Source organism: Zeus faber (assembly GCF_960531495.2).
Source record: "Zeus faber genome assembly, chromosome: 21".
Lineage (NCBI taxonomy): Eukaryota > Metazoa > Chordata > Actinopteri > Zeiformes > Zeidae > Zeus > Zeus faber.
Window position 1 is genome coordinate 11473538 of NC_137208.1, and position 18004 is coordinate 11491541.

The 18004-nt window shown below is 48.8% G+C and overlaps 2 protein-coding genes across 2 annotated transcripts; both read right to left on the reverse strand.

The window, feature by feature from the left end:
* Positions 1-1913: 1913 nt before the first annotated feature.
* Positions 1914-10950, reverse strand: lmod2b (leiomodin 2 (cardiac) b). Its single transcript, XM_080022204.1, has 6 exons — positions 10324-10950; positions 9383-9838; positions 8375-8635; positions 7720-7938; positions 4976-5455; positions 1914-2312 (listed from the first exon to the last, which is right to left on the reverse strand). The coding sequence occupies exons 1-6, from the start codon at positions 10597-10599 to the stop codon at positions 2286-2288; spliced, it is 1719 nt and encodes a 572-aa protein (XP_079878330.1). The 5' UTR covers positions 10600-10950; the 3' UTR covers positions 1914-2285.
* Positions 10951-11643: 693 nt separating this feature from the next.
* On the reverse strand, positions 11644-18004 carry asb15b (ankyrin repeat and SOCS box containing 15b). Its single transcript, XM_080022557.1, has 14 exons — positions 17814-18004; positions 17334-17427; positions 17049-17101; positions 16657-16788; positions 16309-16473; positions 16049-16155; positions 15744-15882; positions 15225-15396; positions 14294-14454; positions 13642-13786; positions 13130-13285; positions 12815-12917; positions 12290-12443; positions 11644-12210 (listed from the first exon to the last, which is right to left on the reverse strand). The coding sequence occupies exons 1-14, from the start codon at positions 17830-17832 to the stop codon at positions 12032-12034; spliced, it is 1779 nt and encodes a 592-aa protein (XP_079878683.1). The 5' UTR covers positions 17833-18004; the 3' UTR covers positions 11644-12031.

The following is an 18004-nucleotide window of genomic DNA, read 5'->3' on the forward strand; positions in this document are numbered from 1 at the left end:
ACCATTATGACCATTATGTTAAATTATTAACATTATGTTAAAGGAACGCACAGTAAAATATACACCAATCAGCCACAACACTAAAGCCACCATTAATAACCACTCATATTGTGTAGCTCCCCCTCGTGCTGCCAAAACAGCTGTGACCCGTGGAGGCATGGACTCCACGAGACCTCTGAAGGAGTCCTGTGGTATCTCGCACCAAGACATTAGCAGCAGATCCTTTAAGTCCTATAAGTTGCGGAGTGGGGCCTCCATGGATCGGACTGGTTGTTCCAGCACGTCCCACAGATGCTCAATCGGACCCTAACCCCGGCCATCCACATGATGTAGAAAACATGATTCATCAGACCAGGCCACCTTCTTCCATTGCTCCATGGTCCAGTTCTGACACTCACGTGTCCAATGTAGGTGCTTTAGGTGGTGGACAGGGGTCAGCATGGGCACTCTGACCGGTCTGTGGCTACGCAGCCCCATAGGCAGCAAGCTGTGATGCACTGTGTGTTCTGACACCTTTCTATCATCAGCAGCATTAACTTTTTCAGCAGTTTGTGCTACAGTAGCTCTTCTGTAGGATCGAGTCAGACGGGCTGGACTTCACTCCCCACAGGCATCAATGAGCCCATGGGCGCCATGACCCTGTCGCAGGTTCACTGGTTGTCCTTCCTTGGACCACTCTTGGTAGGTACTAACCACTGCATAGGGCGGTGTCTCGGGCGGATCTAACCCTGTGGGCCCACCACCTGCAGGGATAGGCGTTGGGGTCGGGTGCAATGTCAGCCAGGCGGCGGGCAAGGGCGGGGGCCTGGGCCTGCTGATCCTCAGCATCGTAGCCTAGTTCCAGGGAACGTGGAATGTCACCTCTCTGGTGGGGAAGGAGCCGGAGCTGGGGCGGGAGATGGAGCAGTACCAACTAGATAAAGTTGGGCTCACCTCTACACACAACACTGGCTCTGGAAACAAACTCCTGGTGAGGGGCTGGACTCTCTCCTTTTCTGGAGTTGCCCAGGGTGAGAGGTGTCGGGCGGGAGAGAGGGTCGCCTCTATGCAACTACAAGTTGCTAAGGGGAAAGCTCTGAGTGTCGTGTGTGCTTATGCACCGAACACCACTTCAGAGTATTCAGCCTTCTTGGGAGTCTCTAGTCACAGTTTGTATGTAACTTTCAGAGCTAATGCGGTGCAGACGTCGCAGCTGCACGGTGGATTTAGGAGAGAGGGACCTTTTCCGAGGCCTACACACACACACACACACACACACACACACACAGCCTGTGGGATTAGAGCCAGTGGTAATAATATCCCACATCATCCGTGTCCTCTCTTCTTTTACTCCCGCTCCCTCTCGGATCTCTCACGTCTTCATCTCCAATCTATCATACCCTGTTCTCGTTCTCCTTTTCCCCTTTTCCTCTTCATACGACCTCCGTGCCTGGGACTTACTTCTCCCTTTCCCCACACCTTCCTCAGACGACCTCGTCCCTCATCCTCCCTCATCCCCCCTCATCCTCCCTCATCCCCCCTCATCCATCCATCCATCCATCATCCCGCCTCTCATCCTAGAAGTAATCACCTTGGATAAGTGCAGAATCGTTTTTGTGGAAGAGACCCGCTGCTTCCTGCGGGGTGATGACCTTTAGAACCACATGTTTTTACTCCGTTGCTCAAGTTAATAAAGGTAGAGAGTCCCAATAGATTTTTACATAATTTCATTAAATGAGTTAACCGTATGTATTCTTCCTTAAACATTAATATGCAAAAATAGCTTCCAATGTATAATGTTTTTATAACATACACAGTATAGATTTTTTACAATATATTGTGTATTTTTTTGGACTTCCCAAATCAGAAAACAAAGAATGTTAACCTTGTTTAATCCAGTAAATAAATTAAGAACTAAAGAGCCGACATTGATATAATTATTCATTGATGTTTATTTCAACCAACAAAATATTTACAATTTTACAACAGTGTATATAGTTCCCTTAGAAAACATCAGTGAACAGCTCAGACAAGCTATTTGACACTGAAAATACAAAAAAAAAAACATGTTTTTCCTAAATAGGCATAAATACTAGAAAATAACCCAAATACATTTTTTTTTTTATTATTACAGTGCAAGTCTCCATTTTGTTTTTCCAAAAAAAAAAAAAAAAATCAGCTCTTTCCTCCTCGGTAATCACTAGGTTCTCATGCTTTGACCGCCGTTGGTCACTTGTCCTTTGTCCTTTTTGATTAGAATTTCCACTTTTCACAGCTAGAAGTCGCCGGGGGAAGCTCTTCCTCTTCTACTGGAGATGATCTGGCACTTGGACCTGAAAACCAGCCGCACATCAGTCCCTTTCCGTCGAGGTGATCATGAACGCGTTCAGAGGAGGAGAGTCAAAGGAAAGTCGAGGAAAGCCCCAATTCCAAGAAAGTTTGACTAAATAGACGCTGACAATAAATAGAATGGAATGCAAAGGTATCAACAGTAACATCATTATAACGCATATAGGATTTGGGATTAATAGTGTATAAATGCAACAAAAAATTTGTGTTTTGTTATAGATTTGCAGAGGATCGAATTATATAGAAATGATCAAATTGCGAGGGAAAAAAGTTAATCCCGGGAAGCATATTTTCTCTCTCCTTCTCCTAGTGCAACCAACGTTCCGTGGATGGGCGACATTGTCGAGCAGTTTTTAAGGAAATTAATTGCAATAAAATGAAATATTTTCCATTTAATTTATTTTTCTGACGTAAAATCTTACCTATAATATTTTTTGCTATGTGGTTAAAAAAAAAAAAAAAAACATGAAAACCGCTATTTGACACATTGTTAGCTCTGCATAATCAAAATGAATCCATTTAAAGTCTTGTTTCGGGCACCGTCGCCCCGCTGAAACCGCACAATGTGTCTTCTGTCCGCTCGGCGGGGTCAACAGATGGGCGGCCGCGTTGTTGTTGCCGCGCTGTTGTTGCCGTGTGCTGTGGTAACGTGTTGCCTCTTTCTCTATCAAAGCCCCAGTGAAGCGTTTCTATCAATAGCCCCGGCTAAGTGGCTGGAATCTCACAGCTCCGGGACCCCTCTGTCCGAGGCCGCCGCCCGTTTTCCACTGTCGTGGAACAACACCCCGGCCGGGGCCAAAGCGTTAGACCAGGTGATACCCCAGGAAAACCACCGCGCGCCACCTTCCATTATTTTATTCGGTATCTCAAAACGTGCTAGTTCCCTTTGACTCGTAAGAAAAGACAGTTGTCGCCCTGTGTCCGGTCTCCCCCCCCCTCATTTCTAACATTGTTTACCCTTCAGGTCTAGTGCCCCGCTGCCAATGGCCTTACGCTAATTGGGAGTTCTTTCTCTCTCGTTCTGTCGCTCTCTCTCTCTCTCTCTCTCTCTCTCTCTCTCTCTCCCTCTCTCCCTCCGAGCAATGCGATCATACCGCAGTGTTTGCGGTGCCAAAGAGGCCCCACTCTCTCTCTCTCTCTCTCTCTCTCTGTTAAGAAAGAACAGGCCGTGGTAACCACAGAGATGGCTCGGACACCACGGGGCCTGTGACCATTCAGGCTAAATTAAACTTCCTCTTGTTCCCCCTGCCAGCAGATATCCTCTATTATATGGGATTGTTTCACAATCATGGGAGGGAAATGCCTCGCAATTATGGTGTCCTGCCGGGCCCCCGTGAATGCCTCCATATGCCCTTGTATGTTGTGCTGAAAATAGCGCGGCGGATTTGCCCCGTCTCCGTCGACACGTCGCTACGGGGCTTGTGAACAGGAATGGACGGGTTAAAATTTGTCTCCGGGATTTGCCCCGGACCGGCCCACCGTACCTGGATACTCAACCCCTCCCCATCCACAAAGGCGCGTTCGCACGCGGTCCCTAATCCCGCAGCTATTGTTGTACACCAAAGCCGGGCCCGTTTCTGGAGCACTTACACACAAGGTCATCGGATGCCCTGGGGGCGATAGGTTTTCATGAGGGTCCCCCAACCCCCCCCAAAATGTCATGCTGTGCATCAGTGCCCTATGGTGATCACAATACAAATTGCGTTGTGCAAAATGTGCCATCGGAATTGCATGCTAGAAACAAAACAAACGCATATCCCCCCCTTTTTTTTTCGGACAAACCAGTAAGACAGGACAAGCTTCCAACATCATGCGACAACACGCATCGCAGGGCGACCCCGCCCGACGCCACGGGCCCAGAGCCAATACGAAGCCGATACAAGCAGTGACGTCAATACAAAGCAGCGACGCCCAAACCACCTGTGACCTGTTTGGGAATGAAATCACCCAGGGCCCTAATTTCATAGAACACTGTTTAGAAGTCACATTCTTTCAACGTTTCTCACACTTACCTCTACTTTAGCCAACGTGCTCTGACACCCCCCCCCCCTTACGCTAATTGGGAGTTCTTTCCCTCTCAATCCGTCGCAACCCGTTGGCGAAAATACACGTGATGGTTTGCATGGCTGTCTTCAGGACGCGGTTGGAAAAGGCTGATGGAGGTTTGTTGAGAACATCGTGAGAACGTGCTTCACTTTTCACGAGTGTAGAAATCAGCCCATGCAGGTTTAAATGTAATTACAGCCTCTTTTCCATCGCAGTAACTTTTCGACTTGCTACTTATAATTTATTTTTATTTATATATATATATATATATATATATATATATATATTTTTTTTTTTTTTTTTTTTTTTTTTTGTTGTTTTTTTGTTTTTTTGTTTTTTTGTTTTCTACTTTTTATTAATTGAGGAAAATACAGAGCCAGAATCCAAAATACAGCGACCAACGCGACCAGCGTTTCAGTTTCCTGTGTGCCGTGGGAAATCCACCAAGAACAGTTTTAGGCATGGCCAAGGTTCTTATTTGAGAAGGTTCTCTGCCTTAAAAATGGTTTCCTGTACCTTGGTGGAAAAGCGGCTGTAGTGGACTTTTAGTAGCATTCATATAAGTAGTATCCAGTAGTATCCAGACGTGTTCTTTACTAACCCGCTTCAGGTTCCGGATGCTGCAACTGCGGATGGACTCCATCAGTTGGTCGTGCGCCGACCTCAACGGCGTGGAGGGTCTGCTGCCTTCCTCCACCCTCCTCTCCACCGACACGGGCCGCAAGGCGTTCTTCAGCTCCTTGAGGATGCTGCTTGTCTCGTTATTTTCCCTCTCCTTCACCCTCCCCTTCTTCCCTTTCTTCCCCTTCGACTTGGCGTTCTTCTTGCCGCTGCCGCCGCCGCCGGCGCCGCTCCCTTCCTCGTGGGCCTTGATCACCTGCGCGATCAGCCTGGTGGGCTTCTTCTTCTCCCGCGGAGGGGGAGGCGGGGGCGGCGGTGGGGGAGGCGGGGGTGGCGGAGGGGGAGGTGGTGGTGGCGGAGCAGGGGCAGGGGGCGTGAGTTTTTTAGCCGCCCTGTCGTTCCGGGGGAGTTTGGGTGAGGACCAGGGCGATGAACGAGGCGAGGAACTAGGAGTTCCTTTCTGGAGGGAGATGGGAGTTTAAGAGACACATACGTTTCCAAGACACACGTATACGATGTACGTTTGAATTTACTGGTAATTTTGACAAGAAACTTGACAATATGCAGGTTTTTTGATTTACGTTATTGATCCCCATGGGGAAATTTGTCCTCTGCATCTTCTTATCATCTTTGCATCCATTGCATGTTAACACCAAAGCTAAAACTATTCAAATCAAGGCTACATTTATTTTTGGGCACTCTGCAACATACTGTATACTGATACCTTCACCTAGGGTTTATTTGTTAAAAAATTTTTTTAATTTGTGCTATATTGTATTATGACCGTACCCTTATGTAGCAGACCGAGGGGCGTAGATTAAGTCACGGTCTGCCAACGCTGGCACAGGCTTCTCCCTATGCCGGCACACCTACTTTGAGTCAGGGAAATCAGCGCCCCAGTGAAACCCAACTGTTTCCAAAGCCATTGCTTCGGCTGCTCCCCCTCATGACGGGGGGAGGCTCAGCTAGCCGCTCACGCCCTCCCTCCCGAGGACCGCCTGGACTATGAGACCTTGTGGAGGGCGGTCCCGGACCAGGCGGGGAAGAAACCGGAGGGGCACTGCTTACTGTTCCAGGGAATGGACTATGCCACAACAGGCTCACGCAGGTTCACGCAGACCCAACTGCTCCGGGACGCGGCCCGGCGGTGGCTTTGTCCAGAGGTCCATACCCTGGACGAGCTCATCGACGGCATCTTGATAGAGCAGCTCCTCACGGACCTTCCGGCCAGGACCACCAATTGGGTCCGGTGCCATTGACCCGCAACCCTCCAGGCGGTGACCAACGGTTTGATGGCAGTGTACCACCAGGAGCCAGCAATGGAGCCAGCCAGCGCCCAGCCCATACCGGCTCCCTGGTAATCCTGGCTAACAAGGGGCTCATTGGCACTGGGGTCCCGGGGGAGGGACGCTTTCTCCAGCTCTGGCTCCCTTCCCGTCAGCCCAGCGAAGGGCTGGGGACTTTCAGGCTGGTTCTTTTCTTGGGCAGGGGTGCTGGCACTGTGGTCAGCCGGGACATGAGTGCAGGGACTGCCCCTTTATGGAAGTCAGCCAGGCAGTAGGGGAATCCCAAGTGGGATCTTCCCCAGACCCAGTAGTCTTTCCCGTTGACGATTTTCCATTAGCACAGTCGGGAGACGATACCCTACACATGCCCTTTGGGTGGGTACTTACAATCTATGGCGCATTGGTGCCATCCTTGCTCAACCGTATTTTTCACTGATTCGGGAAGGGTTGTATAAAGTGAGCCATGACACTCAGTCACAGTCAGGGGAGGAAATCACCCAGTTGCTGGTTCCGAAGAGCCACCGGGAAATGCTTTTCCAGGTGGCTCACCTTAACCCGATGGCTCGGACATGATAAAACACTGCAGTGGATAATGGTCAGCTTCTATTGACCAGGCATTTGAGCAGACATATGCAAGTGGTGCGCCACATGTCCTTAGTGCCAGTTGGTCAATCCTCCGGGTACGCCTACAGTGTCGTTGAGGCTCCTTCCCCTAGTCTAGAGCGTTGTTGAGACCCCTTCCCCTATTCGATGCCCCATTCAAATGACATGCAATAGACCTTGTCGTGCCGTTAGACCGCAATGCTCGTGGGTATCGTTTCTGTTGGTTATAGTGGACTACGCAACCCGATATTCCGAACCAGTGTATGTGCGCAATACTACGGCCAAAAATGTAGCGCAGACGCTGTTTCAGGTCATCTCCCAAGTTTGGATTTCAAAGGAAATCTTGACTGACCATGCTAGGCCTCATGTCCCTGCACTCTCAGCCATGTAGCCTGCCGGTGCAGACGGAATTCGAGGCCATGATGAAATAGAGGAGTCCACGAGTGACTGGTCCAGCCCCATCGTGCTAGTGGGTAAGCCCAATGGGTTGGTCTGATTCTGTGTCAACTACCGAAAGGTGAAGGCGGTGTCCAAATTTGAAGCTTTCCTGATGCCCTGGGTCGACAAATTCCTCGACCTGTTAGGCATGGCTCGATTTTTCACAACTTTGGATTTAACCAAAGTCTCCTGGCGGATTCCCTTGTCACCAGGGTCCAAGGAAAAGTCGAGAGAGAGAGAGACGAGCGAATGGACTGTTTATATTTTATGTTCTATGTTTGGCCCCCCAGTCTTTTGGAAATAAATATACACGCCAGCAATCGATGTTTAAGCCTCTCGGGCTTAAGCCTCTCGACCTTTATATATATACTATTTATAGTGGTTTCGCGACTCGTACCAGGGTAGTGGTGCGGGGGTTAACGGCTCCCTCGGCTGCCCCCTGCTGGCCCTGCTGCTTCTGCTGCCTCTGCTCCTGCAGCCGCTTCTGCCTCTGGCGGTCCTGGTTCCTGGTCAGGATCCCGGTCATGCTCATCCTGGGGCCAGGCAGGTTGAACTGGTAGCCCAGCTTGATCAGGGTGTGGTTCTCCCTCAGAAGTTTCACCATCTCCATCTCTACCTGTACGGCGGGTGTCGCCCGACAGATGCAGAGAGAGAGAGCGAGAGAGAGAGAGATAATGTTTCACAGGCACAGGGCGGTGGGATAACTGTCCAGGATCCTGTTTCACTCGGAGAAACTTTAACCCCATGGGTGATGGTGAAGAAAAAGACAGGGGCAGAGAAGAGAAGGAAACAAGGATAGAGACTAGGCTTAAAACAACAGGGGGAAAGATACAGAGATAAAATGAACAGGATAGCTGTTTGAATTTAGTATTAGATTGATACATGCCAGGTTAATTGTGACCTCCTAAAAGTACAATTTACATGATCAGTTATATACTCTATGTCATTATTTCAAGACACAGCGCTCATCAAGAAACTCAAATTCCACTCAAGTTCTTTTTTCCATCATTCTTCTATCATTTGCAATAATTCCCCATTATTTGCACACTGACCTGCCCCCCGCACATGTGCCTCTGGTTGTGGAAGCGCAGCTCGGTCAGAGTGGTGTTTCCAGGGAGGGCCTGAACCAGCGCCAGCACCCCCTTCCCAGTCACATAGTTGGACTCTATATTCAGACTGGTGATGGAGGAGTTCTCCCTCAGCATCTTGGCGATGGCCAGGGCCACCGGGTCGTCGGCGTGCGTGTTTGCCAGGCTGAAGACCCGCACGTGAGAGTTGGACCTCAGAGCCTCGGCAAAGCGGATCAGGTTTTCCTAGGGGGGGGAGTGTAATTATATTTAGCGGGGTTACATCTTGTATATTATGATTAAAGGAATTGGCGCAGTAAAAATGAATTGTTTCTGCTTCTGCATTTGACGGAGGTGGTTCAGAGAGTGAAACCCCACTCCGGGATTTTGAGTCCGCACCGAATAGCATCGACCCAGAGAGCCAACTCATTTTATGAAGACTGAGCTGGATCCGTGCTCGGCTGGAGCAAAAACATGGCAGGACATTGACTGTTTGAACCTGTAAATTTCTACTTCTGGTATTTGATACATGCATATATGCATATATGGTGTAACTCTAGTAAAAATGCTCTGCAAATGTAATAAAACTGTTCACAACATGATCATGTTATGAACAATTCTATTTCCCAAGGATAAATGAATTCCAGAGAGCAGTGTTTGGCTTTCAGAAGGATCCCGGTCCACATTATCTGTGAAACCACAGCAAAAGTAAAATTGGAATTTTGTTTTGGACAAGGTTTCTCTTTGTACATCACTGGGAAATTTTTACCGAAAACATGGAATGGATTTTGATGCGATCAAGAACGTAAACATGAATGCCACTTAAAATGGTCATCACAGAAGTCGCTAGTCCTCAGTCACTCCAAGTATCCGTGAATCTTCTGTATAAATGATTTTTTTAAAGGGAATACAATCGTCAAATTTTGCGAGGTTGATTCAAGACGAGTGACACCGGATCGGCTGTGAAGGATCTATTGAATTAAGCCATAATACCTGTGAGATGTCATCGATGTTGTTGAGGTTGACCTCTGTGAGCTCGGGGTCGTCGCTAAGGACGCGTTGCAGAGCCTCATCGACGACAATGGGGTTTCCATTCGCACTGGTGTCGGCGGGCGGAGGGGGAGGAGTCAGTCGCACAGGCTCCGCCCTCTGAGGTTTCAAAAGCGCCGGCCCGTCAACCTGCGCTGTCGAAAGACCAGAGTCCTTTGCGGGTTCGGGTTTCACGTCACCCTCTTCCTCCTCCTCCTCCTCCTCCTCTTCTGTCATTGCTTCTTCCTCTTCCTCACTCTCTTCTTCATCCTCTTCCTCCTCCTCCTCCTCCTCCTCCTCCTCCTCCTCGTCTTCCTCCTTTTCATCTGCACATTTCTCCTTCTCTTTCTCGTTGTCTTCGTCCTTTTCGTCCTCCGCCTCGCTGTCGCTTTCTGTCACACACTCCGCTTGTTCGGCATCCTGAGTTTCAGTGCGTTTCAAGTGTAAAACAATAATCGTTACTGCAGCGAAATTGGTCTGAAAAAGACCGTGCAGACCCGTTTTGATCTCTTGAAGAAACAACAGGGTCCTTTTATCAAACCTCATGTGCCAGTACTGAAACATACTAAAATTAAACACACGCAAGATCACTTTTACGTATCTGCCGTAATCTTTCTGGCCCTTATTATTACAAGTCAAAACACCCTAATTTTACTTAAACCACAAAACTACACACACACACACACACGGTACTTGGATGGGGTCATTGGAACAATCTAAATCAATTGCTTTAATTTTTAAAATCAAATTTTTTTTTTAAGGTTGTCTCATCTTAAAATGTGCCTTCAATTTCTCAATTTCAAGTTAACAACACCTAAGAAATATCGATTTTACAAATTCAAGGGACTTTTCTTCCGGTTTATCCAGTGACCCGCCTGTACAAAAATAAAAACGTCACGACCGACCGGTTTGGGGCTGCCTCCGGTGATCTCGTCTTCCAGCAGTTTCCGCGTCTCGTTCTCCCAGTACTTCATGAGGGAGTCCCTGCTGAAGGTGCCCGTCGGGGTCTTGTCCGTCTGGTCCCGCTGCCGCAGCCCGATGGGGACGTTGGCGTCGGGGTCGATGTCGGCCAGCTCCTTCTCCAGCTCGGCCAGCTCCTCGGGGCTGAGCGAGGCCAAGAGCTCGTCCTCGTCCACATCCTCGTACTTGCTCAGCTCTCGACGATACCCGAAACAGCTCATGGCTGGGCTTGGTGGTCAGAGAATCGCTACCCGCCCAAGAAACCAAAACCCCAAAGAGGTGAAATGTTTTGAGATTTTCAAAAAGAACGTTTTTGGGGTTTTTTTGTTTTGTTTTTTTATATTGATAGATCCAGGTCGGGGCTGCTAGAAAGTCCGGGGCGTCTGGAGTCGTGGTAGAGTCAGCATCTGGTTACGGTGCCTCCTTCCTGGAGTGGGTGTCTCCGCACACTGGCCCCTGTCTTTGTTTCCAGTTCCAGAAAGACGATAAGGGGGGGTAAGCCGACTCCTGCCTGAACTGGATCTGTCCCGGTCTGCCGGACCAACATAGGACCCGTGTTGAATGTGTCCCGTCTCCTCTCGTCTCTAATCTCACCAGCTGCTGTTAAGGCCTTAAGAGAGGGCAGGCGGGGGTGGGGTTCGGGGGTGCGTAACAAAGTGTCGGCCCCCATGATGCTACATCTTTTTTTGGGAGGCGCCGCGCTGAGACAGCGCCACAAAAAGCCCGTGAGCTCATAGAGCGTGGCCGCGTGGACGCAGCGGTCTGTCAGCGCGGCCTCGGTGGCCTTTGTTAGGGGCCAAAATAAGAACATGGAGACGGAGGCGGTGTGTGTGTATGGTCCGTCGGCAGCAGGGCAACCAGCTCGGCATCCCATAGCCAAAAACGTCAAAGCCACCATAACTGAAGTCGGAAACGATGTTTGGGTCCTGTCACTGTCCTCGAACACTGAGGACCCTACTTGTTCACCGAGTTCGAGAAATGTCGACTTTTCCGGCACATTTAAAGTGGCAATCAATGAAATTGGTGGGACACTACAAGTCCTAGAATTCCAGTAGAAATTAAACAACATCTGGGTTCACCCCTGTCTTCTCTCTCTCTAAGGCGTTCCCTTTTTCTTTTCTGGAAAGTTTGACTTCTGCCTACAGCTACATCATGGGATTAAAAAAAAAAAAAAAAGTGCGGACTACCACTTTAATCTTCATTCAAAGTCTTTCTCTTTTAACACACGTTACCAAGACCTGAGTAAAGAAGTTTAAATTCAAGATTCGAGAGGTTTATTCGTCACATACATATACATACTTTCATACAAATACCACCACTTCTATGAAATAACATTGTTTATTCCAAAATACACTGATGAACGGACTCTTCCACAACTCCATCGCCGGGGACAACATTGTTATCGCCAAACGTCTAATAAGTGCAACTTGTTTTGCTCAGATCACATGAACTGAATCGCCCCCAACGCGGAATATTTTACCTGTTCAGGTGTGAATACGGGGAAAAATGTACAGTGATTTCATATCAGACAAACTCAATTTAGCTTAACGCGCAGAGACCAAGAGGGAGGCCCCCGACGCAGGAAACGATCCGACAAACCCAAGTGGAGATGTGCACGTCGTCACTATTACTCAGTTATTTTGATTGAGGACATTATTCTGTATTTGTGGCGGCGGATGAACGGGGGAGGTGGTACTCCCCGTACGTCAGGAAGCACCTCAGCCGGGGAGGGAAGGGCACGGCGGCCATGGCCCCGGGGCTGTTCAGCGTCCTGCGGCTCATGCGTCCTCTGATCAGCAACCGGCAGAGATGCTGGAGCGACCGCGGCTCACCTGGGGATGCACGGTCGTACACTGGTGGAATACGATTGTATGTACTTTTAAACTACCCGTGATATAAACAAAGTACTACCTAGTATGTCACAGATCTCCGCCCATTCCGGCTTTCCCTCCAGGACACGCTGGAGCTTGGGACAGAGCCTGACGTGGCCGACGTAGTCCAGCAGCATCCTCACCACGCCGCCCGCCAGGTGCACGACGCACGACACCGACGCCAACTCACAGAACTGCGAGAGTTGAGAGGAGGAGGACGTGAGGAGGGAGCACCGAATACCGCGCGCGCATGGATGTTCGCTTATTTATTTATGAATTATGACATTGATTCATAAAACGGTTTTGATTTCATCCTATTCCATTTCAGTTAGCTGGTTGTCAAACACTAGTACATTGATCAAACTTAATAATGCCAACAGCATTGGCAAAGTACAATCCCCACCCACGTACATATTCCTTTTGGAAATCCAGATATATGAGCAGCTTTTTCCAGCTGTCCGACACTTCAAATCCCAAATCCAAGCCGTGAAAAATCTTAGTTCCTCTGGCTTTAATATAGCGAATAAAATATTACGCTGAGGGAGAGTCGAGGCCCCAAGCTTACGGGCACAGTGTCAGACTGGCTGTAGATCTCATACGCCTGGTTGTGGAGGTCCACCCAGGAGCTGTCCAGTGCGTCGCTCTCACCGTGGTAACACCGGAAACACCTACCGGAGAAAGCGCGGTTTGAAATGAAAACCGATCCTCGAGTATTGGTGCGAATGAGTAGGAGTAGTTCTCCAACAACCGGAGCAAGTATTGGGTCAAATAGTCGATAGTAACATTAATAGTACGTTAAGTACCAGTTCCGTTGAGTCAAATCTGTTTCAACATACGAGCGCGTTGGGAGTGCCGTTTTCCTCTCTGTTTTTGTGATTACTTGTGCGCGTGGTATCCGCTGTTGAGCAGCAGCCTCAGCATGGCGGGGTCCCTCAGGGCGTACTGCAGGGCCGTCGGGAAGACCGTGTCGCTGATCACCCGGAAGTAGCAGTTCACCTCCGCCCCATAGCGCAGCAACAGGCGCACCAGCTCATACCTGCGACGCGACGGAAAGGGAAAGCCGACACGACACTTATTTATCCTCACATCCAAACCACGCCATGAAATTTGTTCTGCAAATCATTTAAAACATTTGTTTTGCCAATGATTTGGGCGGCCCACATTGCAGTGCCTCCACAGGACCACTAGGGGGGCACGTAGGTTGAAATTGCTGCTGTATTTCAAGCGGGTCACTCCTTGCATTCTTGCTTGTCATTATTTCTTCCTGTTATTAATGTGAATGCATGATTATCTTTGCCTCTTTCCGCCGCTGCTTCCACGTTCCCCTAAAAATCCGTGGGACGCACACGCCGTGCATTTCTTCCCTCCCCGTAGTTCCCTGGCTCCACGCACCTCTCGGCCCGTATGGCCACCAGGATGCATTGGAGGGTGTCCACTTCGGTTCTGGCTCCGGCCGCTAGCAGCATCTCGGCGCAGGTCACGTCGCCGTTGGAGACGGCAAAGTACAGGGGGCTCTTCCTCAAGTCCCCATAGTTCTCTGGAACCAGTGTTCAGGAGGATTGGAGACGCAGGAGGGTGACAAAAACCCATCTCATTCTGATTTACAATAAATCAACCAAGGCCATCAATGCAAACGTGAAGGGGCAAGTCATGGCCTGTGTAGGTCAACATGCTTTACAAAGGAGGGACTATGACTAAACCCCCTGACTATATGGGGTCAGGGAGACGCCAATAATACACAAATTTAAGAAGTATTCTGAGGATGTAAAAAGGGTCTTACAAAGCTTCACAAAAATGTAGGAACAGTATGTTAATAGTAATGGTTGTATGGTCAAGTGAACAGCAAAATGAGCTCAAGTGAAGGTGCAATGTGTGTAGATGAGATTAAGTCTTTATCTTATTTTATCTTAAACCAACCTTAAACCGAGCATTTTCGGTAGATGAAAAAAACAATAATGTGTGTGTGTGTGTGTGTGTGCGCGTGTGCGTGCGTGTGTGTGCGTGTGTGTGTGTGTGTGTGTGTGTGTGTGTGTGTGCGCCATACCAGAAATGTGTGTGTCGAGCAGTGCGTTGACGTTGAAGCCCCTCTGGATGAGCAGCTCCAGACAGACGCTCTGTCCTCCGTCGGCTGCAGAGTGGACGGGACTCTGTCCTGAGAGACGTATAGCTCTCTTAGTGGTCAGGGGGATCAGCGTCTTCAGGACCCTGTCCAGGGCAAGAGGGGGGTGGGGGGAGGGGGGGGGATCTGTTTTAAAGTGAGGTTTTTGCCAGTGATCTCAGTCAGTGAAGCAGAGGCTGGGGCCCCCTTGGGAGTCCCCAAGGGGGCCCCAGCAGCGGCCTGAATGACACAATTTAAAATAAAATGTGTGTGTGTGTGTGTGTGTGTGCGCGTGTGTGTGTGTGTGTGTGTGTGTGTGTGTGTGTGTCTGTGCCAGTGCGTGTGTGTGTGCGCGTGTGAGTCAGAACTTTCTCATACGAGAAAATTGATGCTACTCCTTTCAAGCATTTGATACTTTGGCGGTACTACTTATGAGTACTGTCCTTTTACTTACAAGTAGTGTCTTTCTACTTGCAAGTAGTGTCCTTACTACTTACGAGTAGTGCCCTTCTACTTACGAGTAGTGTCCTTCTACTTACGAGTAGTGTCCTTCTACTTACAAGTAGTGTCCTTACTACTTACAAAAAGTGTCTTTCTACTTACAAGTAGTGTCCTTTCTACTTACGAGTAGTGCCCTTCTACTTACAAGTAGTGTCCTTCTACTTACAAATAGTGTCTTTCTACTTGCAAGTAGTGTCCTTACTACCTATGAGTAGTGCCCTTCTACTTACAAGCAGTGTCCTTCTACTTACAAGCAGTGTCCTTCTACTTACAAGTAGTGTCCTTCTACTTACAAGCTGGTCCTTCCACTTACAAGTAGTGTCCTTATACTTACGAGTAGTGCCCTTCTACTTACGAGTAGTGTCCTTCTACTTACAAGTAGTGTCCTTCATAGGCCGCTCGGTGTATGGGCAGCTGGCAGGCGTAGCTGGCTGTGTTGGGGCTGGCTCCGTGCTGCAGCAGCAGCTCCACACAGTCCAGGTTTCCAGATCCTGCAGCATCATACAGGACAGTGTCTCCATTGCCGGCCTGGGCGTTTACATCGCCACCTAGAGGATGGAAGTGGGCACACAGAAACTGACACTGAAAGACGCTGGCTCTGAAAAGTAGGGTACATTGTCCCGTTATACCTCCATATACCAATGTAGAATAAGTTTGCTCATTTATTTAACTTTTTTGAATATTTTGAGGACTTCCAGTTTTTCTCCTCTACACCTCTCCCTCTACATACTGTAGGTGTGTGTGGAGTCTTATTTTTTCCATGAATGTAATCTGAAAAATAGGGACATCTGACCTCTAGAGGTGCACCTGTGTGGCCACCGATTAACCTGAACATTATTCACAGTAACTTTTGAGCTCATTTTGCTCTAATCTCCCTTTGATCTGGCGTACTGACCGTGCTGTATGAGGATGTCCGCGGCCGCAACGTTGCTGTATTCGGCCGCAATTCCGAGAGGCGTCACTCCGTGTCCATCTCTAGCCGTTACCTTCCCTCCATGTCGCAACAGCAGCATCAGAACGGCTGGACAACCCACCTGAAGGAAGGAAGGAAGGAAGGAAGGAAGGAAGGAAGGAAGGAAGGAAGTACGGGAAGGGAGGAAATAAGTAGGAAGTAAGGAAAGTTGTTGTTTCCCGTTGCCCAAGCGAAATGAAAGACTTGAATTGTGTATCAAGTACTTCATCAGATATTCAGTATTTCACCTTGGCAGCTTCGTGCGTGGCTGTCCACCTGGTGAAACACACCCGCTCTACAAAGGCTCCGCCCATGATGAGAGTGAGGATCATCTCATAGCAGCTCCGTCTCACGGCTACGAAATGGAAAAAATACAATAAACGGCAGGGATAAGATGTACTTTTTATAACAGCAACTTGGTGCGGATCGGTGCACGTAGGATGCTTATTAATTTATAACATAACTATCTAACGTCACTATATTTAGTTCTGGTGTGGGCGCCTGCTACCTATGAGCAGCGGAGACTCGTTCCTGCTGTTGGTGTTGTGAGGTGACGCTCCGTGCTCCAGCAGCGTCCTGACGTTCTCCACCAGGCCGGCCTCCGCAGCCAGGGTCAGGGCCGTCTGTCCGTCCTCCGTCTGCTCCTCCAGGCTCTGGTCGCTGGAGGTCAGGACTAGAGGACGTGTGTGGATGCAAAAAGTCAATATATGCATGTATTAAAGCTGTTGTGAAAATGCCTTTTGGGTCCAATTTTGCCTTTATTGCGGAGAGCAGTGGCGAGAGAGACACCGGGAATGTTGGGGAAAGAGCACACAACGCTTAACCCGCTGGGTCATTAGCATCACGGGTCCCTCACCCTGCAGAACTAGGTCCAGAATCTCCAGTCGTGGCTGCGTGGCTGCCCTGTGGAGCGGCAACCAGCCCACGACGTCCCTCTCCAGGAAGGAGGATCCGCGGCCCGACAGACCCCGCAGGGCAGACACCTCACCTGGCGGAAGGGGTAACACCACCACCGGGGGACATATAAATAACAAAAGGCTATTAGAGGAAAAAAACAAATAAATAGGATGGGATGCGCAGGGACACACAGCATCAAATCAAATGTGTCAGCGGTGCAAGAAGTACTCAGACCTTTTGCTGAAGCGACATTTTATTTGTTTATTCTATTGAATGGAAGGACCGCAAATTTATTCTCCCCTGTCACATCACGCTGACACCTTCAGGAATATATGAGTATATGAGCCGTACCTTGCTCTATAGCTGACATTATCTTCAGGAAGTCTTCGGTGAGTGGCTCCTTTCTATCAAAAAACATGGGGTCAGATTATACAATTTAACAATAAATAAATAAATAAATAGATAGATAGATAGATAAACATATAAATATATAAGTATATATATAATATGAATATACTCCTATGACTGGGAGCCACTCATCAACAATTTACTATTTCAGTTATTGAATTATCATTGAGTGAATTATCAAAATGAGGAATGACAACAGGCCAAAGTTCTGACTTCTGTCTCGCGTACTTTGTCGAGTGGGGCAGCTTGAAGGAATCCTGAAGGCTCTCCTGAACGGCGAACTCGATGAGTTCCCCGTCAATATCCTCAAAATCCTCCATCGCTGTGGGGCGACAACATGACAGGCGTAGTTCTTAAATTTGCTTCACCCGCAATAGGTAAAGCAAAAACCCTTCCCTGTATTATGATTTATACGTTTGCTATATACGGTATTTGCAAATTCGGGGTAATGTCGTAACATGCTCCTTCTGGTGATTGTCACTTTTTTAACGCATTTGAGTCAACGCCACATTAGATTCGACTGGAATATTGAATCACGTGTGCTAGTGCCAGGCACGGTCATGCACTGCATACAGTGTAAACACAGAGTGTCCTCTAAGGCCTCATTGCACTGTTTCTGCCGAACCACCGCTGGGTCTCGTACTCACCACGCACGCTCAGCACGGTTCTAGATCCTAAATTTTAGCCGCGTCCACGCGTGCACCTCACCTGTGGATCTGTGCGTCATTCCTATTGCTTTGCAGTCGCGGCGTTAGTAAGGCCGTGTTGGACGTGACATGTTGGGTACATCCGTGTGTCACGTGTCATTCGCCGTGATAGAATGCCAACTGATGTCTCTCTCTCTCTCTCTCTCTCCGGTGACTGTGTCTGTCCGCCCTCTAACGCCTGCAACCTGTGTG

Excerpts from the sequence above, each read along its gene's own strand:
- lmod2b (XM_080022204.1), bottom strand. The coding sequence starts at position 10,599 with ATGAGCTGTTTCGGGTATCGTCGAGAGCTGAGCAAGTACGAGGATGTG. Across the intron at positions 9,839-10,323 it reads CCGGAGGCAGCCCCAAACCG|GATGCCGAACAAGCGGAGTG; the intron begins GTCGGTCGTGAC and ends ACTGAAACTCAG. Across the intron at positions 5,456-7,719 it reads ACCCCCGCACCACTACCCTG|AAAGGAACTCCTAGTTCCTC; the intron begins GTACGAGTCGCG and ends ATCTCCCTCCAG.
- asb15b (XM_080022557.1), bottom strand. Across the intron at positions 14,455-15,224 it reads GCCTATGAAGGACACTACTT|GGTCCTGAAGACGCTGATCC; the intron begins GTAAGTAGAAGG and ends TGCCCTGGACAG. Across the intron at positions 12,211-12,289 it reads GGAGATCTGTGACATACTAG|GTGAGCCGCGGTCGCTCCAG; the intron begins GTAGTACTTTGT and ends GTGCATCCCCAG.